Source organism: Giraffa tippelskirchi, chromosome 12 (genome assembly GCF_054371585.1).
Source record: "Giraffa tippelskirchi isolate mGirTip1 chromosome 12, T2T-mGirTip1v1.2.pri, whole genome shotgun sequence".
Lineage (NCBI taxonomy): Eukaryota > Metazoa > Chordata > Mammalia > Artiodactyla > Giraffidae > Giraffa > Giraffa tippelskirchi.
In genome coordinates, this window is record NC_137286.1 from 101,412,263 (window position 1) to 101,440,091 (window position 27,829).

The following is a 27,829-nucleotide window of genomic DNA, read 5'->3' on the forward strand; positions in this document are numbered from 1 at the left end:
AAAAGGGGAAAAATTGACTCTGTGGGCTAATTGATTTAATAGTTTTATTGACTGAGGTAGTATTGAAGTACTTTTGCCTTTGATTAATTTTAATTTTATTTATTTATTTATTTTGGTTAGAGCTCCACCTCAGATAAGGCGTCCCAGTCGAGAAGTAAGACCTCTGAGGAAAGAGATGCCAGGAGGCGGCGCCCGGGGACCTGTAGGCCGAGCCCATCCCATATCTAAGAGCGAGAAGCCCTCCACCAGCAGGGACAAGGACTGCAGAGCCAGAGGGAGAGATGACAAGGCAAGCCTCCCTCTTCCTGACTCATTCACTTTAAGCCCATGACCTTTGGTGCATATTGTAATTTTTGTAGACTTTTCAGAGGACTCTGGTTTTGACATGGAAGAGATTTAAAAAAGAACTCTGAATCAAAAACTTATGTAGTCTTAGCATTTTGAAGGACATTCTGCAGTGCCAGTAAACTCAGAGATGTATTAAATAAACAAACACACAAATTTGTGTGTATAAATCTTAAGTAAAATGGAGCTTTTGTAGAAATATTCAAAATAAAGTTTTAAAACTTAAAATATTTTAGCTAGTATTCTGAAGTAAAATGAACAATAAATGAAACATAGCTGTAGGGGAAAGATTTATAAGGAAATAGATGTATATATATTCTTTACAGAATAAGACAGTGGATACAGTTTATTACTGATACAGATTTTTAAAACTTAGACTTATCTGTAAATTTTTGAGTAGAACAAGATTTTTTTTCTTTCGTGAGAAAATTTCCTTCAGTATATACGTTTATCTGGGAAATTGGTGAATAAACATAACACTGGGTAGAGATTCTGTGCTTTGCTTCAGTTCAGTTCAGTCACTCAGTCGTGTCTGACTCTGTGACCTCATGACTGCAGCATGCCAGGCTTCCCTGTCCATCACCAACTCCTGGAGCTTGTTCAAACTCATGTCCATCAAGTTGATGATGCCATCCAACCATCTCATCCTCTGTCATCCCGTTCACCTCCTGCCTTCAATCTTTCACAGCATCAGGGTCTTTTCCAGTGAGTCAGTTCTTCACATCATGTGGCCAAAGTATTGGAGCTTCAGCTTCAGCATCAGTCCTTCCAGTGAATATTCAGGACTGATTTCCTTTAGGATTAACTGGTTTGAAATCCTTGCAGTCTAAGGGACTTTCAAGAGTCTTCTCCAACACCACGGTTCAAAAACATCAATTCTTTGGTGCTCAGCTTTCTTTATGATCCAACTATCACATCCATACATGACTGTTGGAAAAACCATAGCTTTGACTAGACCGACCTTTGTTGGTAAAGTAATGTTTCTGCTTTTTAATATGCTGCCTAGGTTTGTCATAGCTTTTCTTCCAAGGAGCAAATGTCTTTTAATTTCATGGCTGCAGTCACCATCTGCAGTGATTTTGGAGCCCAAGAAAATAAAGTCCGTTACTGTTTCCATTATTTCCCCATCTATTTGCCATGAAGTGATGGAACTGAATGCCATGATCTTAGTTTTTTGAATGTTGAGTTTTAAGCCAGCTTTGCACTCTCCTCTTTCACTTTCATCAAGAGGCTCTTTAATTCCTCTTTGCTTTCTGCTGTAAGGGTGGTGTCTTCTGAGTATCTGAGATTATTGATATTTCTCCTGGCAATCTTGATTCCAGCTTGTGCTTCATCCAGCCTGGCATTTTGCATGATATACTGTGCATATAAGGTAAATAAGCAGGATGACAATATATAGCCTTGACATATTCCTTTCCCAGTTTGGAATCAGTCCGTTGTTCCATGTCTGGTTCTAACGTTGCTTCTTGACCTGCATACAGATTTCTCATGAGGCAGATAATGTGGTCTGATATTCCCGTCTCTTTAAGAATTTTCCACAGTTTTTCATGGTCCACAAAATCAAAGGCTTTAGCATATCAGTGAAGCAAAAGTAGATGTTTTTCTGGAGCTCTCTTGCTTTTTCTGTGATCCAGCAGATGTTGGCAATTTGATCTCTGGTTGCTCTGCCTTTTCTAAATCCAGCTTGAACATCTGGAAGTTCATGGTTCACGTACTGTTGAAGCCTAGCTTGGAGAATTTTCATTACTTTGCTAGCATGTGATGAGTACAATTGTTTGGTAGTTTGAACATTCTTTAGCATTGCCTTTCTTTGGGATTGGAATGAAAACGACCTTTTCCAGTCCTGTGGCCACTGCTGAGTTTTCCAAATTTGCTGGCATGTTGAGTGCAGCACTTTCACAGCATCATCTTTTAGGATTTGAAATAGCTCAACTGGAATTCCATCACCTCCACCAGCTTTGTTCATAGTGATGCTTTCTAAGGCCCCCTTGACTTCACACTCCAGGATGTCTGACTCTAGGGGAGTGATCACACCATCATGGTTATCTGGTAATTGATTTAAGTAATTGAATTACTTAATAGCAAATGGCCATTTTTTGAATATTTTCTTTCTCATGCTTAACTCTAGGAATGTCTGATATGGAGAGATATAAACTGGTTTGAAGTATTCTTTTGAGAAATGTGGATCGGTAGTTATACAAATGAACAATGACCTAAAAAATCTCTTTATTGAAAAAAAGTATATAGATTATAAGGGTAGTATTTATTGAATGATGATCATCTAACTAGCAGTGTACTGGTAAATGTCTAATAACTAGTTTTTTTGAAAAAAAATTGAATATATACATGTATGCATACATATTCACACAAATTTATTATAAATCTGATAATAAAGGATGTGCAACATATAATTTACAAATAATAAAATATATAAGACTATTGTAAACTTTTATAGGGCTCATGGACCCTCATGAAATGCCTTTGCTGCTTTTTGCTTAACTCTTGCATCTGTAGGTACCTATGGTTGCAGTTAACAGATGATTAGGAATGTAGTTCTGACAGGATTTGGTTGATACTTTGTTTTTATTAGTGAGTCTGTTGAAAATGAAACAACAGAAACATATGTCAGAATGTCACTCCTCCATCAATCACTTGAACAACTTAGATGAGTCCTATCATGGTTTTCAAATACTGAAAACTTATTTCCTTAATTTTTTGTGCTATTTACATTGTAAGAACTATAGAAATGACACACTCTTTAGTTTAGTATTTCCTCCATTAGTTTAAGTCTAGACAGTTAACAGAACAAGAAATCAAGTCCCCATTTTGTAATATTTGCTGGTTTCTATGGTATAAACACTTCCACTATGACTGGTTCTATCTACCAACACGAGATCACTGAACTCGGAGTTGACATGAGTGGAGCAGCCTACTGTTCTGCAGTGTAGATGCAGTACAAGTATGTGGGTGATAGTTCAATAGTTGGCAGTGAGGAGTTTTGAGTAATTACTTCTTCCGTTTTTAGTATAATTTATTTCCAAGTTTGTATAATTTTTACTAATGGCTGTTTTTCACAGTTGGCTTGAAAAATTCCTGGAAATTTAATAACTGGCTCTTACAAACCAGTAAGAGGCAGCTTGGACTGATTGCATGCAACCTCTGTAACTACCATGTAATCTGTGTAACTATCGCTCAGGGGTCAAAAATAGAACATTGAGCTCCTCAGAAGCCATACTCATGATCCCTTCTGATCTCTGCCACTTACTGCTTCCCCAAAGAGAACCACTCTTCTGGTTGCAGTTAATCTAGTGGGTTAACTGAAACCACAGCTGTTCACTCATATTTGATATTTCTTATTTTAATTGATCTGTTTGTTAAGAAGAATAGTTGTCACCCATTTTGTTGATCTCCTAGTATCGCCAAGTAAATTATTTATTTTTAGTTTCCTAGTTTTGCTTTTTAGTCACCTCACCATTTTGAGTTGAAAAAGATCTAAAATCTTCTTTGGAGTACTTACTTTGTATTCAGGTCTCATCTGGACTATTGAGAAACTTTGGGTGGGAGGGCAAGTGGTTTGACTGACTTTCTACCCACGTATCTTCTGTGAATTGAGAGCCTTGACTTTGCTGCTACAGGCTTTTACTTCCCTGCTTCTCCTTCTTTCTCCAGCCCACCCTTTTTCCCATATAGCAACTACAAGGGTCATTTTAACATGTAAATCAGATTCTGTCATTGCCCTTCTTAGCAAGTTTCAAAAATTTCCCCATTTACTTAGAATAAAATCTAACCACCTCCCCATGGCCTAGAGGGCCCAGTGTGCTGACTTCTGACCATCTTTCTAACCTACTCTTATTTTTAAAAAATACTTTATTTTTATTTTTTTGGCCACACCGCACAGCATTCAGTTCCCAACCAGAGATCAAATCTGTGCCCCCTTCAGTGGAAGCTAGGAGTCTTAACTAGTGGACTGCCGGGGAGTCCCCCTCCAGCTTATTCTTTTTGCTCACTACCTTTTAACTATACTGACCACTCAGTTTTTTCATAGCACTGCACAGTTTATGTGTGTTTGGCGTTTACTTGTTAACTTTCTGCCAGTAGTCTAGCAGATAATCTCATTTTCAGGCACTGATCTTACACTGAAGGCACAATAGAATGTCTTGGACATAGATAGTCATATATTTATTTTTCTTAAAATCCTATGATTCCTGTTGCTTCCGGACAAGTGTACACCTTTTACTTTCCCTTGATAGTGTTTATCAAATCCTCCCCACCATTTGGGTATTCATATTAAAATGACTCTGCCTATATTTTTTAATATTTTTTTTGGTAAGTCTCAAATTACAATGTCATATCAAAGCTTGTTAAATCCCAGGTGTATCAGTTTCTGTTGCATTCTCTGGTTGATTTTAGAAGAGTTTTAAAAACGATTACAGAGTGTTTGCAGTGATCTATTTGAGTGTGACTAGCCTTGGCCCATCTTTATTATAAAATATGATTCTAGGCTGAGCTTATTTTAAATTTGTTGATGTTGCCTTTGTTGTGTAGGGACGCCAGAAATTTACTCCTTTTAAGTGTCTATATTGGGATCTGTCACCTGAAGTAAAAGAATCTTCCTGAAAATTCAGTTTCACACCATGCTAACCAGAGACAGTAAATTATTCATTTTGGAGTCAAGTTACCAGAGTACTGTTTGGTCATTTACCCAGTGGCTTAAAGAACTGGAGCGTCTGCCCACAGGGAGCCATTTAGTTCTCTCTGCACTTAGGATCTAGTTTATGGTTTATCTCAGATGGAGTGTGGTAGGCGAGGTTCATCCTGTTCTCTCTCTTCAGATTGAAGCTCAGGAAATTGATTAGTGTTTGGACCATTTTGCCTTAACAGTAACTGTGGGGCTGAAGCTCCGGGGAGGTGCTTGGCTCTGTCTGCGAAAGTAGTTCTAGTGGTTGAACTGTCTCTGGCAGCTGAGCATGTCTCATTTAAAGCTCTTCAGAGCTGAGTAAGTGTTGGCAGAACCCCATAGAAACCATAGCACGTAATTTTTTTTTTCAAGCTAGTGTGTTATTAAATAAAGAATTTGGGGTAAAGTATATTGCTTTAATGACCCTAATGATACTATTTTAAAGATCCTTTTATCTTTGTCATTATAGTGACTTTATGATGTGGTCCCAGGACCTTACTAGGAGGAAACCCTGAACCCTGAGTGGGTGCTTACACTGACTGGGAGAGAGCTGTGTGAGCTGCAGCTCAGCACTCCAGTCTCTCCTCACCTGCAGCCTCTTAGGTGCTGAGGAGGATGTTAGTTCTACCATATGTGACCTACTCTTTTTATTTTTAATGAAATATAGTTGATATATAATGTTGTTTTTCAGGTGTACAGAGCAGTGATGCAGGTATAGATATTTATATACATATATTATATATATATTTTTTTCAGATTCTTTTTCCTTATAGGTTACTATAAAATACTGAGTATTGTTCCCTGTGCTAGTAGGTCCTTGTTGGTTACCTATTTTATATATAGTAGTGTGCATATGTTAACCCCATCTTCCTAATTGATCCCTTCCTGCCCCTATAACCTGCTTTTAAGCTTTAAAATGACCCAGGCAGGCATGAGGTGGTGTGATGTTGTGAAAAAGCATGAGTTTGGGGAGTCAGGAAGATCTGAGTTAAAATCTATACGCAGACGTTTAATAATTGTAAAGTTAATTAACTTTCTGAGTCCCAGTTCCTTATCTGTTAAAACAGGGTAATAATACAACCTTACCTTTAAGGTTGTTGTATTAAATGAGATAATATATTTGAGATTTCTTGCTGTGCAGTAGGTTTTCAGTAAGTTGGTTTTTTCTGTCTCTGTATTAATGCTTGAAATATATTCTAGTAGTGGCAGAAATCCCTAGCAACCCCAAATTTAGAGATATCAAGCTCATTTAGTCTTAATGTGCACCTGTCCCCTCGAAACATAAATTTGAAGTGTCTCCTGAGGTTGGCCAGTTCATCTATTGCTGATGAATTAAATACGGGAGGATTGCCTTGGGGGTAATTAGAAAACATTATTTAAAAAAAAAAATAAGCCATTTAAAATAGTTCCACTGCAGTATTTTGAAAGCTTAATGATGTTAATTAAAACTATCTTGTTATTGATATTTTTTTTACACCTGTCCCCAGGGAAGGAAAAATATGCAAGACGGTACAAGTGATGGTGAAATTCCAAAATTTGATGGTGCTGCATATGATAAGGACCTGGTGGAAGCCCTTGAGAGAGACATTGTCTCCAGGAACCCAAGCGTTCACTGGTGAGTCTGTTACAGCTGCGGGGAAGGCTGTAGGTTGGCTTGGTGTGTCTTGTCTTGCTATCCATTCACCTCCTGATTATGACTTCACCCATAATATGAGTGTGCAGACTTGGCAGGACAGTTGTGCTTTCAGGATACAGTGAAGACATTTTATGTTAATTCGATGTTGACGTAACCAACAAAGGTTGTTGATTGAATAATATCCTGATTTATAACTGTAGTATGTTTTCACTGATCATTTTATACAGTAAAAATTAGAATACTGTTCTTCCTATAAGAATAATTTCCTAAGTGAAAAACAATTCAAAGAGCTGCTATTGACCATAAATCAAAGGTGACCCCGAATAAGCATGACACGTGGCTGTTCTTCCAAAGGGATGACATAGCAGATCTGGAAGAAGCTAAGAAGTTGCTGAGAGAAGCTGTCGTCCTTCCCATGTGGATGCCTGACTTTTTCAAAGGGATTAGAAGGCCGTGGAAGGTGAGAATTTATTAAAATAATATAGACATAAAAATGCAGCTTGCATGAGAAAGAAAGCCAGCATTGTAGTTTCCTTATGCATTTATTAGCACAGTCTGTAAAGGTCAGGGGAGGCTGGTGTGTACCTCAGGTACCTGGATAAGGATTTGTGGTTGAGATGCTGCCTCTGCCTGGCAGGAAAGGGGTCGAGAGTGTTGATGCTATCATCTTTAAAGTCACTTCCCTCAGGGGCGCTGAGCTGGAGACGAGTTTTAAGAATTTTCCAGGTGTCTGTTTCTGTAAATGGAAAGTTAGCAAGCACATTAAATAGTAATAGTACATAGTCATAGAATAAGTGTTTGATCAAATAAATCTTTTTAAAAGCTGACCTGTTTCTCAGTAATTAATTATTTTGATCACTTCATCTAGGCCAGGTATAAATTCTCAGAGGTAATGAGAATGTTTAGATCTTTCTGGCTTGCCCTGTGCTTTATAGTCTAATGCCTGCCCAGGACTCGTGCCTAAGTTCAGTGCTTTGGTCTTAGCCATAGGCAGAGTCTTGCTTTGCTCTGACTGGCAGAATGAAATAAAAGCATGATCTTACTTTGCCCCTTCTAGATTAGCTGGAAGGTTTTTTATGTTCTCAATACCTCCTCCTTGTTTGGGCCCAAAAGGAGAAAGGAGGAGAAATTGTGTGTTTATACCATGGCATTTTGATTGCCTCTCACAACTTAAAAGCTTCTATAGACTCTTTGTTATCAGTTCAGTTCAGTTCAGTTGCTCAGTCATGTCCGACTCTTTGCGACCCCACGGATTGCAGCACACCAGGCCCTCCTCTCCATCGCCAACTCCCAGAGTTTACTCAAACTCATGTCCATTAAGTGGGTGATGCCATCCAACCATCTCATCCTCTGTCGTCTCCTTCTCCTCCTACCTTCAATCTTCCCCAGCATCAGAGTCTTTTCAAATGAGTCAGTTCTTCGCATCAGGTGGCCCAAGTATTGGAGTTTCAGCTTCAACATCAGTCCTTCCAATGAATATTCAGGACTGATCTCCTTTAGGATGGACTGGTTGGATCTCCTTGCAGTCCAAGGGACTTTCAAGAGTCTTCTCCAACACCACAGTTCAAAAGCATCAGTTGTTCGGCACTCAGCTTTCTTTATGGTCCAACTCTCACATCCATACATGACTACTGGAAAACCCAGAGCTTTGACTAGACGGACCTTTGTTGGCAAAGTAATGTCTCTGCTTTTAATATGCTGTCTAGGTTGGTCATAACATTCCTTCCAAGGAGTAAGCATCTTTTAATTTCATGGCTGCAATCACCATCGGCAGTGATTTTGGAGCCCAAAAAAATAAAGTCAGCCACTGTTTCCCCATCTATTTGCCATGAAGTGATGGGACCAGATGCCATGATCTTAGTTTTCTGAATGTTGAGCTTTAAGCCAACTTTTTCACTCTCTTCTTTCACTTTCATCAAGAGGCTCTTTAGTTCTTTTTCACTTTCTGCCATAGGGTGGTGTCATCTGCATATCCGAGATTATTGACATTTCTCCCGGCAATCTTGATTACATCTTGTGCTTGTAATGTCTATTTGTTATAGATATCTATCTATTTGTTTTAGATATTTATATCTATTTTTTATAGATATTACTAATTTAGGGAACATAGTACCATAAATTTCCTCCTTTATTATAACTTTAAAAACAATGTTTAAAAGAAATAATAAGGCCTTCATAAAATAGGTATTTAAAGGGGTTTTAAAACACCTGGAATGGTAGGTGTATCCTCCCTAGCATGACAAGTCCTGTGTCCTAGAACCAGTCTGGGGAGGAATAGTTTCAGGAAGAAGGGAATGAATGGGTATTGGCAGCATCAAAGGTCAGAGGGAGGAGAGAAGCTGTGAGTTAAAAAGTGACCATTGGGTTAGTCAGTCAGGTATTTTTTGTGAAGCAGTGGAGGCAGAAGTCAGACTGTAGCTCATGAAGAAACAGTAAGCATAAAACATTTCTTTAAGAAGCTTGGCCAGGAAGGGAAAGGGAGAGGTAGATAGTCATTAGAGGATTTGTAGGGTCAAGTGAAGGATTTCATTTTTCAAATAAACAGGAGAGGAGATACAGGAAAGAGAGGAGACAGTTGATGGAGTAACGTCATGAGGAGGTGACGTGTTTGAATGCTGTCCTGTATCTGTGAGCTATGTTTGTGCACAGATGCTGACACTGGGAATAATCTGGTCGTGGCCATGTTAATGACATCATGAGAACAGAGAGGGCATTAGGACAGTGGAAAGAGAAACAGGGCCTTTTCTGTAGCTGTGCCTATACCATTAGTTGTCTACAGTTTTTGAAATATCAGTCTCACATATAGTTAAAGGTTTCTTGCAAAGCAAAAAAATTTTTTTATAAAACTAGTGTTTTAAATCCTACCGATCCCTCGTTGTCCTGGGTATCAAAATTCCATAGCTAGAAGCAGGTTTGGACAGTTTCTGAATTTAGAGTTTATGAAACTTTGCTATGCACATAGTTTTCAAAGTTTAACTCCTCCAAAGCTTATTAACAAATGGTCAGAATTCATCTTAAGATCACCAACTGTTATGCCAAAAAAATGTAGTGTTAAGTATATATCTGAACTCTCATTGAAAGTGTTAGAAGAAAATGGTAAATATTTAAAAATCTTCTAGTCTTCAGGACTGGAAGATTAGTGTTCTTGGATAATTTGTACTCCTCGATTTATTTTTATAGAATACTTCTATTTATTTGCTTTCAAAGGTGAGAAATAACTAAAATTTAGATTTTAGTCTATGTTATATTTGGCTTTTTCATTACTAACAGTGTTTTATGTAAACTATTAACTGTCCAGCACAGTTAAAATGCTAGCTGATTTGATTGTTTGAATCACCACTAGATTTTAGCTACCTTATAAGCTAATAAATGGATCTTTATTTCTGATTGAAAGTATATCTTGTGTGTTGTGGAGGATAGGTTTTGTGCCTAAGGAGGGCAAAAGATATATAATTCTGCTCCATGTGCTAGAAAATGTCATCTATTTTCATTGCTTAAACAGAGCAGTCAGTCTTAAGCTGTGCCCAAGACCATCCATGTTTGTCTTCTGCCAGGTCCTCTCCAGGTGTCCCAGGAGATTCCTTGTTGTCTAGGCCCATTGTTAGCCCAGCTTTGAGTACCTCTGATACCTTTGAGACATTCTGTGAAGTGATTTGTCATTTTAGTTTTTTCTATCTATAAAATGAAACGTGTCAAATGCACCATGATTTTACTGTGACAGTTGAACTTCTTTTTTGATGGGAAGAGTTTCATGTACATTATTAGCTGATGATGTTTTATAAGAAAGCATTTTAATCTGATAAATCACTTAATACATCTTTTGAAATTTCAGGGAGTGCTGATGGTCGGGCCCCCAGGCACTGGTAAGACCATGCTGGCTAAAGCCGTGGCCACTGAGTGCGGCACAACCTTCTTCAACGTCTCCTCTTCCACACTGACATCTAAATATAGAGGGGAATCTGAGAAGTTGGTTCGTCTGTTGTTTGAAATGGTGAGTGACAGTATGTTTGGATTTCAGAGTCCCGTTTGTATAAGCACATGGTATCCCTGTAACCTAGATCCATTCACCTAGGTATCTTTCTAAAAAAGATCAAGTGTAGTTGTAGTTTCAGAGTTCTTGACACTAGTAAGACATGGGCTGGTGAGTTTGGCGGACTGGCTCTTGTGTCTTCAGCTTGCATTCCTCTCTGAGGTTGAAGCCCTGTGGCATCCCATCCAGGGAGGGTAGAAGAGACTTGGGAAATGTGTGTAGTTTGGAGGATATTTCTGGCTCTCTAATGAGCTAATTGAGTAGAAATATATTTTAATATATATTTTGAAAACCAATTAGGAATTGATCTATCATTAGTTTGTTCCTTTTTACAAACATTTGCAATAGTCACTTAGGAATATATATTTGAGGATACATTGATGATTTTTCTTTAGGAGCGTTTTGTATTATGGAAGTTTTCAAACACAGAAGTAGAAAGATAGGACCATGAATCCTTGTGTATCTGTCTCCTGACTTCACCAACCATATAACTTATCTTTTATTTTTAGGATTTTCCTTTTTCTGATATGATTAATATATCAGTAACCGAAGAGTGGCATTAGAGCAGTGATAAATTTCTGCTCTTTTTTACTGTTGTTTTAGATGGAGGAAAATGGCATTTTAGAAATTCAGTTTATTTTATGAGATCATTAAATCATTTCTTTCAAATATTTTCACAAAGGCTAGGTTTTATGCCCCGACCACGATCTTCATCGATGAGATAGATTCTATCTGCAGTCGAAGAGGAACCTCTGATGAACATGAGGCAAGTCGCAGAGTCAAGTCTGAGCTGCTCATTCAGATGGATGGTAATTGATACTTAATTACTGCCTCAAAACTATTCTAGTTCTTTTTTGAATTTTGTGTAGGTTGATTTTTTGGAAATTCTCAGTGAATAGGCCAGAAGGCCGCTGGAGTTTATTTGTAGTCATTTGTTCATCCACCCAATTGTTCATTTCTTTGTGCACTCAGAAGGCGTCTGCTGCATACTTGTACCGTTTCAGGTTCTGAGGTTACAAAGAAAAGGAATGTCATGGCCTTCAATGGGCTTACTGTTTAGAGATGTGGTCCAGGGTCCTAGGGGTCTTTAAAACTCCTAAAAGGTATGCAAATGCTGAACTATTTTCATAATAATATCAAGATGTTACTTACCTTTTTCACTCTCATTCACTTGTAAGTAAAACAATGGAGAGTTTCAGAGGGTGTAAGACATGTGGAATATCACAGTAAATGAGAGGCTAAAGCAGATATGAGAAGCCACCTCTTCTCTGTTGAGTCAGACATTAGACAGATTTGCAGAAATGCAAAAAAAGAAAAAAAAAAGCCAGCCTTCTTACTAATTTTTTTTTGGTTTTAAAAAACAATTATTTTTCATAAAATATGTTAATTATGTTAACAAATAATGTATTTTTTATTGTTAAAATGAATTAATATTTTTTAAGTCTCAGTATCAGTTTGTAATAATAGGTATTGAATATTGATATACTCCACACACACAAAAACTGTTTGGAGCTCCGTAATCTTTAAAGGTGTAAAAAGGATTCTGGGACCAAAAAGTTTGAGAACCACTGTTCTAGTTGAGAAGCAGGCACTTCATAGACAATTACAATATATCGCTAGTTCTGTAGTAAAACTAAAGTCTGAGTGTAGTGAAAACACAGTAGGAGGGGTACCACCCGGATGAAGGGAGTCATAGAAGGGAATAGGCAAGGGGCTTTGAAGTATTGGTAAAAGTTATTCAGATTAAGAAGGAAAGGCTTTGGGGAGCCATTGGAGGAAGAGAGTAATGGGCCCAGAGCTACTCTTTAGAGATATGTGACTCTGATTGCCAGGCACTGTAAGAGGTATAAAATAATTCAGTACTAGGAGGCCCTTCCCTCAGTGAGTTTACCATTTTTGTGTCTGTTGAAGTATAAAAGAAAGGAATGTCTGTGTGGTATTTTTTTGCAGGGAGGGATGTGGAGGAAAACACACAAAACATTTAAAAACATCACCAAATACAAATTTAGTAGCTGAATTTTATTGCTGGGTATTTGTGACCATTAGTTGGACAGCTTATTTATAATAATGATTGAAATAAGAGTTTAGTAATTTATTAAGAAAATACCATTGAATTAAGTTGTTTTAAATCTACTACTTTGTTATATCAGACTCAAAATTCATATCAATAAAGTTTGTGAGTTTTTGATAATTTTTTTGTTTATTGTTTATTTTCCAGAGTTTCCATTCTGTAAACCTGGTTTTTTGTTCTAAAATTTTAATTCTGAGAAGATAGACCCTGTGTACATATATTTGGTTTTGTGTAAAAAGAAATGATTATTTTCAGTAGCAATTGATTATTATATTCATTCTTAAGTTTCTTGTTTATTTTTTTCTCAGTCACTTATATATTAGAAGGACAAAATTATTGCAGTATAATGTCTCTCAAAATTATGATTGCATGCTAGTATTAAATAAATGTGAACCCTATTCTATTCTCCTTTCTCGAGAAAAACAAATTAGAGTAATAACTAAAAAATTCATGATTTCAAAAAAATAAAGTAGTAAAACAGCATAATCTCCCTTGCCTCCTCTTTGCAGAGGAAAAACACACAAAAAAGATTACAGGAAAAAGTTAGATTTTCTTATCGGATTAGACTTCTGTGATAGACTGTGGGAATTCTTCTACGTCTCTGTTTATCTGTGCATCTGTCTGGTTTCGGACACCACACGGGTGAGGAGGACCACATCATGTTTGTCACTGAGCCTCCCACCAAGCCTATAGCTGATGCTTAGAGGTATTGGTTGAGTGAAAGAATAAGGGACTGTAAGAAAAATGCTCTTCTTTACCCTTGTTGTCCATAGGAGTTGGAGGAGCTTTGGAGAATGATGATCCTTCCAAAATGGTCATGGTATTGGCTGCCACTAATTTCCCATGGGACATTGATGAAGCATTGCGGAGGAGATTAGAAAAAAGGATATATATACCTCTGCCAACAGGTATGATGCCTTCCTTTTACTCTATTTTGATCTTTCTTTTACTCCTTGTTACCTTTCTCTGTTTCTCTAAGTCTTCATTCTGTTGGCATTCTGCTTATAGAAGTTTATAAATAACCAATTTGCTATTTATGGAGACAGAGGCTACAGTGAAGTTTCTTACATTCAGGGCAGTGTTGTTTTTTTCCCCCATGGACCATGCTTTATTTTATTTAACACTAATACAACCCTGTTAGGTAGGGAATGTTGATCCCACTTCACAGATGATCAGTGTTCTCGAGGTCCCAGACCCAGGTGTAATAATAGCTGATATTTGTGTGCTTATACTGTACTCTCTGCTGTCTTAGCTCCTCAGTGTACTTACCCAGTACTTCTGTGAGAGAGAAAATATATAATTAGAAAGATAATTGATGACAGGATTTTATAAACTGCTGAGGAAAGCTTAGCTTGGGGGGAAAGATACGAGTTGATGGTACAAAGGCAGAGATTCAGCTTTCTTTGAAATATTGGAGAACATAGACCTGGCTGACTATTGAGATTTTCTTTCTAAACTTATTTTCCTGTATGAAAAGGTTATGTCCATTGTGGGTAATGACTTTTAGGTGCTTCTCTTTGCTCATTACTAGTCTGAACATGTGTACCTCGTGACCATAGAACTGGAGAAATTGCTTTCTCCTAAAGGGCTCCCGAACAAATAATCATAATTAGAACTCCACTGTTTCTAACTTCTTTCATCTGTGTTAATTAATTTCACAGGTGTTTATTTAGCTCTTCGCTATTTGAAGGACATTTATTATTAGGTATTGTGTCAATATCAAGATGTGTGACCCTTGTACTTAGAGCATATGGTTGGAAGGGAGACATACACCTACCCAGTTTAACTGCAGTGAAACCAGGGAGCATGTGATACTGGGGTTGCCCACAGTCTGGAAATGTAAATTCTGACCGAGGTGCTGAGGGGAGACTTCATGGAGGAAGTTGCGTTTTTCACTGAATTTCCATAGAGAAGGATGGAAACAGAGGCATGGCTGCTTGAAAATGAGTAGACAGCTATTGTGGGATAATCTGGTGGGATAGAAGGGTGTGGAATAATCTGATGGGTAAAGGGTGTGGAAAAGACAGAACTATAAAGAAAATATGGGACGACGACAGGCCTGAAAGAACGGTTTAGAAATCTAGAGTTAAAGGTATGGAAAGAAAAGTAGATTTAGAAAGTTGAAAAAAATTGAAGGACATTTTATGAACAAAATCTATGCCATGAAAAGACGTTTTTAGTTGGAAAAGGCAAGAAGTACAGGAATGAAAATAGATAAAACAAGAAAAGCCACCCAAAAAGGCATATTGTAAGTTAAGTAATTTACATAAAGAAATATGCAGATTTCTTTAAGATTGAGAGGCAATTAGAACTTGACGGCAAGGAAAGGCAGTGGATGGGTTACTCTTGCCATTGCAAACAGTCTTGTTTTGCTCACAGAGTCTGTGGATCAGGAATTTGGATAGGGCACTGCAGGGATGCTGTGTGTGTGTCCCCTCATGTCTGGGGTCACAGCTGGAAAGTCAACAGAGGAGGTGACTCCACGCTGGAGCCTGACTCATCTGGAGTGTCCACCTGGGGCGGAGGCCTGGGGCCTCAGGTGGAACACCTCTGTGTGTTGCTGCTGCTGCTGCTGCTGCTAAGTCGCTTCAGTCGTGTCCGACTCTGTGCGACCCCATAGACGGCAGCCCACCAGGCTCCGCCATCCCTGGGATTCTCCAGGCAAGAACACTGGAGTGGGTTGCCATTGCCTTCTCCATGCATGAATGGGAAAAGTGAAAGTGAAGTCGCTCAGTCGTATCCGACTCTTGGGGTTATTCCATGTGGCCCGGGCTTGTTCAGGCATGGCGGCCTCAGCTGATCACGTTTCATACGTGGTAGCTCAGGGCCCCAGGTATGATTGTTCCACTGGAAAAGGTAGACAGTGCACTGTTTTTTTTTGACCTGGCCGTGGAGGTCAGGTAGTGTCATCTGTTTGTACCCTGGGTAGAAGCATTTATAAGCCCACCCATTTTCAAGTGGAGGGGAATGAGACCACCAGTGGGTGGAGATGGACACCACGTTGTAGAAGTGCATGTGGATGAGAGGCTGTCACACCATCTTGGTGACTGCCGTCTGCCGTGGTCGACAGAAGGAGGAAGTCAAGTAACAGACAGGCTCAGGTGGAGCTTGGCGGCTCACTGAACACTTGATGCATCTGAATGACGGCAGCAACCTCCTGTCAGCCTGACGACCGCCTTTCTCCAGCACCTTCATTTAGTAATGCTTTGCTTTTCAGACTCACCTCCCTAAACCACCAGGGCATCACAGAGTCTCTTAGACTCCAAATGACTTTTATTTCCTGTCACATCGGGGTTAGAGTACTTCTTTTAAGCTCTCTTTTCAATACCTTATCTTTCCTCTTTTGTCTGTTTGCATTTCTTAGTATTCTGTTGTACTTTTCTACTTACATTTTTTTTCACGCGTGCTTCTTCCTACTTCCATGTCATGATTTATAGTGCTCTCATTTCCCAGGGTGTTTTCTCTCTTCATTTCTATTTAAATTTTATTGGTTTTTCTGAGTCAATGGAAACACACCAGTTCTTTGAGGTCTTCTTTGCCCTGGCCTCTCTCCCTACGTGGGCTTCACTCCCTTGGCTGTTTCCTCTGTGTTGTCTGTCTCCCAGTTTGTCCTTTATAGAGGGGCTCTGGCTTTCTCTGTCTCCCTCTAGTCCTGTTTGTTGATTGACTGGGGGTGGTGGGGGTGGTGGGACAATGACCACTTACTGCATGCAGCCTGTGGGCTGTGCCTTTCAAGTGTTAGCTCATGGCACGAGGCTTGTGAGGTCTATTCTCTTCTCACCTTTCCTCCTGAGAGCCTGAAGCCTGAGGGCCAGGTGTCCTCCCAGGGCAGCAGAGCTGGATGTGTGCCTGGCCCCGGAGCACATGCTCGTTATCCGCCATGCTGGACGGCCTCGGGTACTTGAGAAGAATTGTTACTACAAGTGTGTGATCCATCTAACAGTGTTTATTTAAATTCCAAATGTGTATTAACTTGGTCATGTAGCGTTGACAGTTCTTTACACTGTTGTTACCACATTAACCCCTCATTAAATATTTTCATAACGTTATTAAGTATCATTAATTCGGTTTTATAGAGATGATAAATCCTACTTAGAAACTTCTAACAAATCACTGATAGAACCAGTGTCAGAAGTTACTTTCCCCACGTCATGGTCACTGGGAGAGAGGAATGTGCTGCCTACTGAGCTTCAGTCCTGCCAGGCCCTCACGTAGGAGCAGGCTTATGCCCCAGAGTTCCTTGAAGTTGGCTGTTGGGAGTTTTATTTCTGTGGAAGAACACATTAGGTTAAACTCAATGTTTTAAGTTCTTAGGACAGGCCACAGTAAAACATTCTGATTTACAAACATAGTGATGTTCTCGTACTGGGACTGAAAGAGCAAAGTGGTGTTCATTCACTAACATCCACCTGCTGTGTGTGGAGCGCTACCAACTGCATTGGAGCCTAGAGTTTCAACTTAAGAATTTAGCGGGGACACAGTTCAGCCCATAATATCCATTATATGGTCATACCACAGTTACCCATCATGTTATTTGATGGATGTTAACGCTTATTTCCAGTTTTAGGCTGCTGTGCTGCCCTGAACATTCTTCTATATGCTGTAGTGGTGCCAGTGCCTAAGTTTCGTTAGGCCGGGATGGAGCATTCCGTCCTAGGAGCGAATTGCTGGGTCGTGTAGCATAGCTGAAACATCAGTAGATAAATCCAGTCTGTCTTCCAAAGTGGTTGCTCTAGTGTACACTCCTCCCAGCAGCATATGAGAGTTCCCATAGTTTACATTTCTCCATCACCTAGTCTTGTCAGACTTCTAAATGTGTACCAGTGCTTACTGTGGTTTACTTTGTCTTTCCTTTACTATTAAGGAATTTGAACATCTTTTGCTTTATTGATTGGCCATTTGGATTTTGTGATATATTTGTTCAAGTTTTTTGCCCATTTTTCTATTAGGTGGTCCACTTTTTCTTACTGATTTGTAGGAATTCTTTAACTATTTTAGATATAAGTTTTTTGTTTAGTCTGTTGTAAGTATTTGTCAAACTCTGTAGACTGTGTGTTTTCACTGAGTTTATAAGCCGTGTCTTTTGATGAACAGGAGTTCCTGATTTTAATATGGTCAGTTTATTAGTCTTTTTGTTTGTAATTTATTTCTTTTATGTCATGAATACTTACTCTGCGGTCATTAGGATAGATTCCTGCTTTATCTTCTGAAATGCTTATGAATTTGCATCTTATATTTAGATCAGTAATACATCTGGCACTGATTTCTATGTATGGTGAGGTATGACCCAATTTCGTTTTTTTCCTTCTGTGAACAGTCACTTCTGGTGTCATTATTGAAAAGACACCTTTTTCTCACACTGCCTGAATCAGGTGTCCACACTATATGCCCTGCTCTGCTTCTGGGCTTCCTGTTCTCTATCCTGGATCTGTTCGTCTGCCTCTGCAAGAGTGTTACAGAGATTTGACTCTAATTGCTCTGTAGTAGCGGAGAAGGCAGTGGCAACCCACTCCAGTACTCTTGCCTGGAAAATCCCATGGACGGACGAGCCTAGTAGACTGCAGTCCATGGGATCGCGAAGAGTCGGACACGACTGAGCAACTTCACCTTGCACTTTTCACTTTCATGCATTGGAGAAGGAAATGGCAACCCACTCCAGTGTTCTTGCCTGGAGAATCCCAGGGACAGCGGAGCCTGGTGGGCTGCCGTCTATGGGGTCACACAGAGTCAGACACGACTGAAGCAACTTAGCAGCAGCAGCAGCAGCTCTGTAGTAGAGCAGTTCCTTCTACCTTGCCGTTTTTCTTCCAGGGTGTCTTGATTATTCTTGGTTCTTTACATTAACATTTTCATATCTATCTGCCTGTCAGGTTCAAACATACCTGTTGGAGTGTTTTATTAGAATACCTTAACTCTGTAAGATCATCTGGGGGAGAATTGTCAGTGTCTTGAATGATGGCACAAACAGAACAACACTGGGGAACTGTTTTAGACTGAAGAAGACTAAAGAGACAATAACTTAATGCCATCTGTAATTTAGGTCTTTAAGGAAGGAATGAAAGCCTGGGACAAATGTCGACATTTCAGTCTGGATTGTGTATTAGATAATCCTCATGTACCAGTGTTAAATTTCCTGCTTAGTGAGATGATTGTATGGATACCTTTGTTCCTAGGAGACATTGCTGAGTAATTTAAGGTACGGTGTTGTGATGCCTATAGCTCCTCACAGTTGATAAGGTAGGGGAGTAGAGGAGAAGGCAAGGGGATGATAACTGGGTGACAATTGGGGGACCTGAAGAAAAGGTAGCTGGCGTTCACTGATTCTGTTTTTACTTGAAAATTTTAAATTTTCAAAATAAAAATTGAGAAAATTAAATTTCATTTTGCCTATTAGAAAATAATAGAAAGTCACATCTGAACTAATTTTGCATCATCTTATGTGCTGTATTAAGCAGATTTGCCACAAAAACTGGTGGTAAAACAGCAAGATTGGTTATATTAAAACTGTAGTTTGTTTCGGCTTACTTCATAAGCATTTTCAGTCACATTGGAACGACGAACGTCTGTGAGCTGGTTCTCCAAGTAAAAAAAAAGTATTAATCAGCATTTTGTGCCAATTGCTGATTTCTAGGAAAAGAAAACTAGATTTTAAAAAAAATACCGATTAGAGTTCTAGAAAGCTTTTCCTGTGTTGTACTAAAAGATCAGCAAAGTAACTCAGGAGTTATACTAGTTACACTCTAGTTTCATAAAACTAGGCTAAATACATTTTTGTTTTTACAAAAGCATTTCTGGTTCAGTTCAGTTCAGTTCAGTCACTCAGTCGTGTCTGACTCTTTGCGACCCCATGAATTGCAGCACTCCGGGCCTCTCTGTCCATCACCAACTCCCAGAGTCTACCCAAACCCATGTCCATCGAATCAGTGATGCCATCCAACCATCTCATCCTCTGTCGTCCCCTTCTCCTCCTGCCCCCAATCCTACCCAGCATTAGGGTCTTTTCCAATGAGTCAACTCTTCGCATGAGGTGGCCGGAGTATTGGAGTTTCAGCTTCAACATCAGTCCTTCCAATGAACACCCAAGATTGATCTCCTTTAGGATGGATTGATTGGATCTCCTTGCAGTCCAAGGGACTCTCAAGAGTCTTCTCCAACACCATAGTTCAAAAGCATCAATTCTGTGGCACTCAGCTTTCTTCACTGTCCAACTCTCACATCCATACATGACCACTGGAAAAACCATAGCCTTGACTAGACGGACTTTTGTTGGCAAAGTAATGTCTCTGCTTTTAAATATGCTATCTAGGTTGGCCATAACCTTCCTTCCAAGGAGTAAGCGTCTTTTAATTTCATGGCTGCAATCACTATCAGCAGTGATTTTGGAGCCCAAAAAAATAAAGTCTGACACTGTTTCCACTGTTTCCCCATCTATTTCCCATAAAGTGATGGGACCAGATGCCATGATCTTAGTTTTCTGAACATTGAGCTTTAAGCCATCCTTTTCACTCTCCTCTTTCACTTTCATCAAGAGGCTCTTTAGTTCTTCTTCACTTTCTGCCATAAGGGTGGTGTTATCTGCACATCTGAGGTTATTGATATTTCTCCTGGCAATCTTGATTCCAGCTTGTGTTTCCTCCAGCCCAGCATTTCTCAGGATGTACTCTGCATGTAAGTTAAATAAGCAGGGTGACAATATGCAGCCTTGACGTACTCCATTTCCTATTTGGAACCAGTCTGTTGTTCCATGTCCAGTTCCAACTGTTGCTTCCTGACCTGCATACAGGTTTCTCAAGAGACAGGTCAGATGGTCTGGTATTCCCATCTCTTTCAGAATTTTCCACAGTTTATTGTGATCCACACAGTCAAAGGCTTTGGCATAGTCAATAAAGCAGAAATAGATATTTTTCTGGAACTCTCTTGCTTTTTCGATGATCCAGCAGATATTGGCAGTTTGATCTCTGGTTCCTCTGCCTTTTCTAAAACCAGCTTGAACATCTGGAAGTTCATGGTTCACGTATTGCTGAAGCCTGGCTTGGAGAATTTTGAGCATTACTTTGCTAGCATGTGAGATGAGTGCAATTGTGCGGTAGTTTGAGCATTCTTTGGCATTGCCTTTCTTTGGGATTGGAACGAAAACTGACCTTTTCCAGTCCCATGGCCACTGCTGAGTTTTCCAAATTTGCTGGCATATCGAGTGTAGCACTTTCACAGCATCATCTTTGAGGATTTGAAATAGCTCAACTGGAATTCCATCACCTCCACTAGCTTTTACTAATGTTTTTATTTTTCATAAAGGATCTCAGACCCTTTGTTCTCATGGCAAGTGTCTTCACAATCTTTTAGGAAAACTCCCGAGTTTTGTTTCAGTTATTAGTCGTTGCCTCTAAGGCACACAGGAAGTTACATGATTTCACGAGTCGTGGGGTAAATCAGTAATTATCTGTAGACTCAGAGTTATTGATTCTTTGCATTAGACTCTGTTTCCTTTCCTGAATGTTAATAGATGATTTATTAACAAAATGGTTTGTAAAGTAAAATATCTAACAATAGCAAAAAAATATTTTAACAGCAAAAGGAAGAACTGAGCTTCTGAAAATCAATCTTCGTGAGGTTGAATTGGATCCAGATATTCAACTGGAAGATATAGCAGAGAAGATTGAGGGGTACTCTGGTGCTGATATAACTAATGTTTGCAGGTATTTTTTTTTTTTTAATGATTTGTGACCTTTCTGTATTGGTTGTTTTCTGTGAAACTTCACTGATCATTGTTAGATGAATAGGTATATAATAATATGTTCACCTTGTATAGCCTTTGATTTTTAAGAAATTGTTTTGCCTAACTTGGTAATAATGACTTCGACAACCTGAGATTAATTTAGCCCTAAATTGGAGCTTCGCTACTTCAACATAAAATAATATCATTTAGTTTTGGTTGGGGTCATTTTACTACACACAGATGAAGAAAAGTGATCAATTTTATATATATATATATATATAATGTAAATTTCCCTTTCAGTTTAGTAACATAACTTTTAGACAGTTCACATCACTCAAGAGGATTTTTTTTAGTACTTAACTTTCCTGACAACACTTAAATTGACAGCAGTAAAAACTGTGATATCTATGTTACTCATTTTTTCTATGATTACTTTTCTTTGCGCATCTAAGTTTAGTGGCACTCAGTAAGCTCATAATAGCTTCTACTATTACTATAGTAAAATGTATAAAAATGTGAAGTTTTGATTGGCTTAGCTGCCTGTTAGCTATCTTGTGAGCACTCATTGTCTACTTAACCTGCATAATTATTTACACATGATCAAGAATAGAGTTGAAAATAGGATCTGGAGAAGCCAGATTTTACTTCTTCACTTGCCCACAAATATTCCCTATGGGGAATTCCATATCTACTGTGTGTACATGTATTCATGCTCCAGGGAGAAAGGTTCTTGACTTTTCTTCCTCTGCTTAGATTGTAGACAAACTGGCATAAGATTTAAGTTATCCTAACATTAGCCTTATATTTATTTCCAAGTCTGCAATTCAGTTATTTCATAATTCCCCTTCAGTTTCCTAGACTTCTGGGCTGTCTGTGAAGAGCAAGTGAGAGAAAAGAAAATTCAGCACCATGTGAGCCCAACCTAGACTTTTAGGATTCACCAACAGTTCCTTTTATGTTTAAGTCCTTAGCATCCTGTCTTCACCTTTCCTGAACCCTCAGGATGTCTCGGAAGTAGAAAATTCTGAGCGGCATCATAAGAACATGTAAAAATGATCTTTTGAATGTGTTCCCTTAACTTTATCATAATCGAATGTGTCTGAAACATTCACAACAGTAAATTCTCACTGATCCTGGTATGTTTTTAGGGATGCATCCTTAATGGCCATGAGACGGCGAATCAATGGTCTCAGTCCAGAAGAGATCCGTGCACTCTCTAAAGAGGAGCTTCAGATGCCCGTGACCAGAGGAGACTTTGAGTTGGCTCTTAAGAAAATCGCGAAGTCTGTCTCTGCAGCAGACTTAGAGAAATATGAAAAGTGGATGGTAGAATTTGGATCTGCTTGAATTTCTGTCAGCTCTTTCAGTTCTGGTATTTTTGTCTATAAAATGTGAAGAAATTCCAGCAATTTAAAAAAAAAAAAAAGGTTTGGAACTTTTCATTGGAGAGATTTTTCTCTGAAAGGAAAACAATTTAAAACCACAAAGAGTATACATGTAGTTGAGAAATAAGAAAAGCCTACATAGAGAGCCTGACATTCACGTATCATGCGTTACCACTGCACACCCGCACCAGAGTATGGAGGGCTGAAGAAAGTGACCCATGTGCTGTTGTAGAAACTTGTTTACAGAACATCTAGAATGAACTCTGTTTCTGACTTTGCATTTTTTTTCCTCTTTGCTCTGAACATGAAGGACCTGTTTCTGTTGACTTTTAGCATCAAAACTGGGTTTGTGTCAGATCTGTTCCTTGTTGTGAAGAATGATAGTTTTGGATTAAATAATAAATCTGCTAGTTAAGCCTTCAGCATTCAGCCACTACTGTTAGAGGCTGTTATACCGTTTGAATGTTTACCTCCCCTTCCCTCACCATTTCCTCTACTAGCTATTTAATCACTTATTGAGCTTTGTGGGGGTGTATATAGCTTCATGCTTTGTGGTTTTTGAATCATCTTGCCAGGTGGCTCCTCTGGTCTGGAGTATTTTTGCTGGCAGTACTTCATATTGGAAGGGCGGGAAAAGTATCATATTTGCATAAGACCTTCCTCTTCGTTCTAGACTTCTGAGTTTGTTTTCACTCTTCTTTCAATAAGTTCAACAGATCAGCCCTTGGCTTTAACATTGTTTTTTGATGAATTTGCCTTTCGTATTCTAAATAAATGCTTTGGTATTCTAAACAAGTCCACTCTCTTGTGGCTAATGCAAAACAAAGCAAACTCTTTATGGTTTTCTGGACAGCTTGTTTATTAACAAAACAGCATCGTGCGTAATGAATGATGTTCAGTTGAACATTTAGAAACCATTCCTTGTCTAGGTTGAGTGCTTGTATGCACACTAAGGTTAGGTTAGAAATAGGCCTTGCTCATTCACTTCAACAGGAATTAGACACTAGAAGGGGGCCAGAAAAAGAGAGGCCGTGTATCTAGTTATGAGTAGCCGAATGTTAGTTTTTAAAAATTGCGTTATTTTGACGGGCAAGCTATACTTTGATAGTCAAGCTTTAAAAAAATTTGTATTGGATGGTATCCTGATTTTTCAATTTTAGATAGTAGCTACTAGTTTAACCAGAAATAATACAGCTTTTTTGACAGTTGAAGATAACCTTTAGCAACTTGCTTAGGAGTTTTTCCCCTACTAAGAACTATATAATTTTTAGATAAGTCTGACTCTGAACTGCAGTATTCATCTGATGCTTTAAATCGCACTCCCCTGTCCTCTGAGGCATAGATTATAAGAGTTAAAATCATGAGATATCATGATTTTATTTTAATTGAATTAGTTCATCTTAATTCCTTTTATTCATGAACTTTTAAAATGAAGACATAATCCCACTAACATAATCTTGTAGACTGTTGCCAGCCAGTAGCTTATTTTTTTCCTGAAGTCCTAGGGGTCGTCGTTAAAACCTTAGTGTTTTGATTGCCAAAAATTTTGTATATGTTAGTTGATTAGTTAGACCATGTTTCTAGATTTTATGTTATTTGTCTTGGCTTATGTTTCAATTTTTCCTGACTTCTTCATGCATAATAACATGGTAATTGTGATTTTTTAAAAAACTGTCAGGTGATTAGTTCCTGGGAGCTTGTCTTTACTGTGTTCTGTCAGTCGTGTGTGCTTTTTTACTTCCCTGGTTTCTCTGTCAGAGGATGGTGAATGCTTTGTATGTGTTAACCCCTTAAAGGATCCTGGCTCTAGCTGATGAAAACGAAAGGCACAGTAACCTGTGTGTGCTTTAGAAAGATAGTATAGTATATAAAAATTTTTCTCTCTTTAAATTTGCTTTGAAATTAGAACTGGAATCCATTTGCTTGAACAATACGACTATTATAGACCTGGCTGTTTTCAAGAACCATTTTTGCCATTTCCCAAGCTACATGTTTATTGTGAACATGTACACATGTAATTATGGAGAACCTGTAAACCTGTTACATGTTTATTGCAAACATTTTGCTTGTATAATTCCTTTGTTTTTAAAAGGAAATTAATATTCATGAAATGTGCCAGACAAATGGCTGAAACCTTCTAGAAATCCAAGTAGAAAGTAGATGTTGGCATCCCAGATTTTGTCTTCTGGTCAGCAGCATCGTGAGCATTCCAGAATGACCAGACACATGTTGGGCTTGGATCTCTGCCTCCAAAAATGCAAGGACAGCTTGGAAGAAGTAGCATGCTATGTTCTAGCTGCCTGTGGGGGCTTTGTTTGGGCTCTGGAGATTGCACTTTTTATGATGTGATATTTGACTGTCAGAAAGTAGGCTGAAATCACTAATTACTCAAAAAAATGAGCAAGTGTCTGGTGAATCTACTGTAAACAAACATATAACTGCTACACCAGGAAAAATACACCGCCCAGATTTTCAGTATAATTGTCACTCTTCCGCTTTGCTACATATAGGCTGACTCTTTGCAACATGACATTATTGATACTGTAGGTTTTGAACAGCTTGAGTTTGTTTGAATTCCTTCCTGGGAGGTTTCTGTATACGCTGCTGAATCCATAATGAGAATCATAGATCAGCTGACACAGTTCTGTTTTTACTCTCCTGACCCCCAAGGACTTTGAGGTCCAGTGAAGGACGAGGCAGGCATTGCTTGTCCTGTGGGCTTTGGCTCCTTCCAGGTTGTCTTGATCATTGAGTCTTGGCATAATAGATTCCCACACTTCCGTTTCTCTTGCGAACGATAAGTTACCTTAGGGTATTTCCTGTGTGATAGGCATGGAATGCTAAGGGTAATTGCTGGCCTTTTCCAAGAAAGGGCCACTTTAACCACATAAGGAAGCAATTGGTAATCATTCTTTTAACATTCATTTTGTATCTTCTGTTCCATAACTGTTTTGATTGTATAGATTTGTTTATATACTATATATACTACTTACTTTGTGATGTACATAATATTTATGTGAATTTAAAAATCTGTCACAATAGAAAAGGGTAGGAATTACAGTTGGAAGGCATATTGGAGGAATTCAGATATTTAAACCCCAAATGTTTTAGTCTCATTGCTGCTAACTTTTTCAGAAAAAGCTAAAAACCACATTATAATTACTGTGTTTACTTATTTATACTTTTAAATTAGGCTTTTTGTACTTATTTATTTAATTTTTTAGGACATTTGCTTTTAATGTTGTTTTCTCTTGTGGAAACGATATGAATATTTAAAAAATAAAGCCCCTAAGTAACACTTATGTTTTTAAACATTCACAAATTGACAATAATTCTTTGCATTTTTATTAGTTTTTTTTGGCTCTGGACAACTCTTTAACTTTAGGGATATTTCTAAATTTCCAATTGACTTGTTAATAAAAACAGGAAATATATGAAGGTAATGTCATCAGATTTAGTTTTTTATTTTACCTTTCTCATTTCTTGGTTGATTTTATTTTGTATGTATAAAAATAACCTAGATTCTGCTTTGTCACCAGCAGTGTGTACGTTTCTGTACGTTTATGGAAATTTGGCACAACAAATAGAGGAATTAATATGGAGGTTTTCCTCCTGTGAAAGGACTCTGATTTTATGTTCAAAATTATAAAACACACTTCTGCAAGCTCTGAAATGACTAACTATTGCCCTTTGGAAAACCTGAGTCTTTGCAGATGTCATTTCCGGAGTCTACCTCAGTTCAACAAGCTTAGTTTCACGTGGGAATGAACTGAACCATGTTGAAATTCAGTTCATCATCTAGGCAGGTTTGTTTCTTGAAGCACTTCTCTCTTCTCTCTCACTCACTTTTTTTTTTTTTTAACACTGCAAGTTTAATTGAAAATGCTGGTTGTTCTTCCTCTGGCAAAGCCACACCCTCCAGGTAAAGCCTCTGCAAACGTCTACATTAGTCTTCCCACCCCTGTCCGGCAGCTTCACCACCCGTGCTTCCATTCAAGAAGTTTCAGACACAGTGCACCTTCTCAGTTGCTTCATAAATACACACTCTTGTGGCAGGGACCTAACCCTTCCTGTACAAGGACCTGAGTGCTTCGTGACAACACACAGAGGTGGGCATGTGACACATCCATTCACACGGCAGCAACTGATGCCCTCGATTAATGCTGTGCGGACACAGCGTCCAGTAAGATCGCTCTGTGCTGTGACCGTTGGTGTTCTGTTAAGATGTTTGTTTCAGTGTCTGTGTCCCAGTGTTTTGAACCTAACTTAAAAAGATGTTTCCAAATTGTATTTATTAGATGTGCTTTTCCTTACATTTCATCTGGCCACATCGCTAGTTTCACAAGCTAAGCTATGTCTGTGCATAGAGTGTAATTTGGTAATAAATTTCTAGAAGGTGGCTTGTCGGTGTTTTCTTTGTGGTTCGTGTTTGATCTACAGTCTCTAGTCCACTTATTGCCACCAGTGGGAGTAACAAATCCCTCGCTACAAGGGATGACTTTTTCCAGAGTTTTAGTTCTTATAAAATCACATATTGTAAACCCGTTATTTTGTGTTTGCCATGCATTATGCTAATAACTTCAAGCTTGATACAGGTAAGATAAGAATGGCTTTTCAGTTAATTCTATTTTAACAAATACATCTGTCTTCCTTGTATAGGACCATTTTGCAAAGTGGGTGTTCCATAAGGTGAATTTTCTGGGTGACTGTGTCTTATTTTATGAATCCTCCAAAACTATTTTTTAAAAAATTCATAGGCTTTGTTTTTTGAGCAGTTTTATGTTTACCGAAAAATTAAGCTTGTATGTCAGTAGAGTTCTCATACACTTCTTCCCTCCTCACCCCACCCCACTATTTCCCCTTTTATCAGTATCTTCACTTCAGTGTGATTGACTTGTTTTAGTTGGGTCAGTATTGATTATTACTAAAGTTCACAGTTTACATTTCAGTTCACCAGGTTTGACAAAA

General features: G+C 38.5%; 1 protein-coding gene across 37 annotated transcripts in view; it reads left to right on the forward strand.

Moving 5' to 3' along the window:
- KATNAL1 (katanin catalytic subunit A1 like 1) overlaps positions 1-27,260 on the forward strand; it is a 152,235-nt gene extending 124,975 nt beyond the window's left edge. For 36 of the 37 annotated variants that reach the window (XM_081549310.1, XM_081549309.1, XM_081549308.1 and 33 more), the window contains 8 exons: positions 121-289; positions 6,511-6,638; positions 7,014-7,119; positions 10,492-10,650; positions 11,372-11,498; positions 13,534-13,668; positions 21,330-21,456; positions 22,625-27,260. In XM_081549310.1, coding sequence (XP_081405436.1) covers positions 121-289; positions 6,511-6,638; positions 7,014-7,119; positions 10,492-10,650; positions 11,372-11,498; positions 13,534-13,668; positions 21,330-21,456; positions 22,625-22,823 — 1,150 coding nt within the window. In that variant the 3' untranslated portion in view covers positions 22,824-27,260. The remainder of the gene's footprint in view (positions 1-120; positions 290-6,510; positions 6,639-7,013; positions 7,120-10,491; positions 10,651-11,371; positions 11,499-13,533; positions 13,669-21,329; positions 21,457-22,624) is intronic. The other variant, XM_081549311.1, reaches the window with a different exon arrangement.
- The last annotated feature ends 569 nt before the right edge of the window (positions 27,261-27,829 follow it).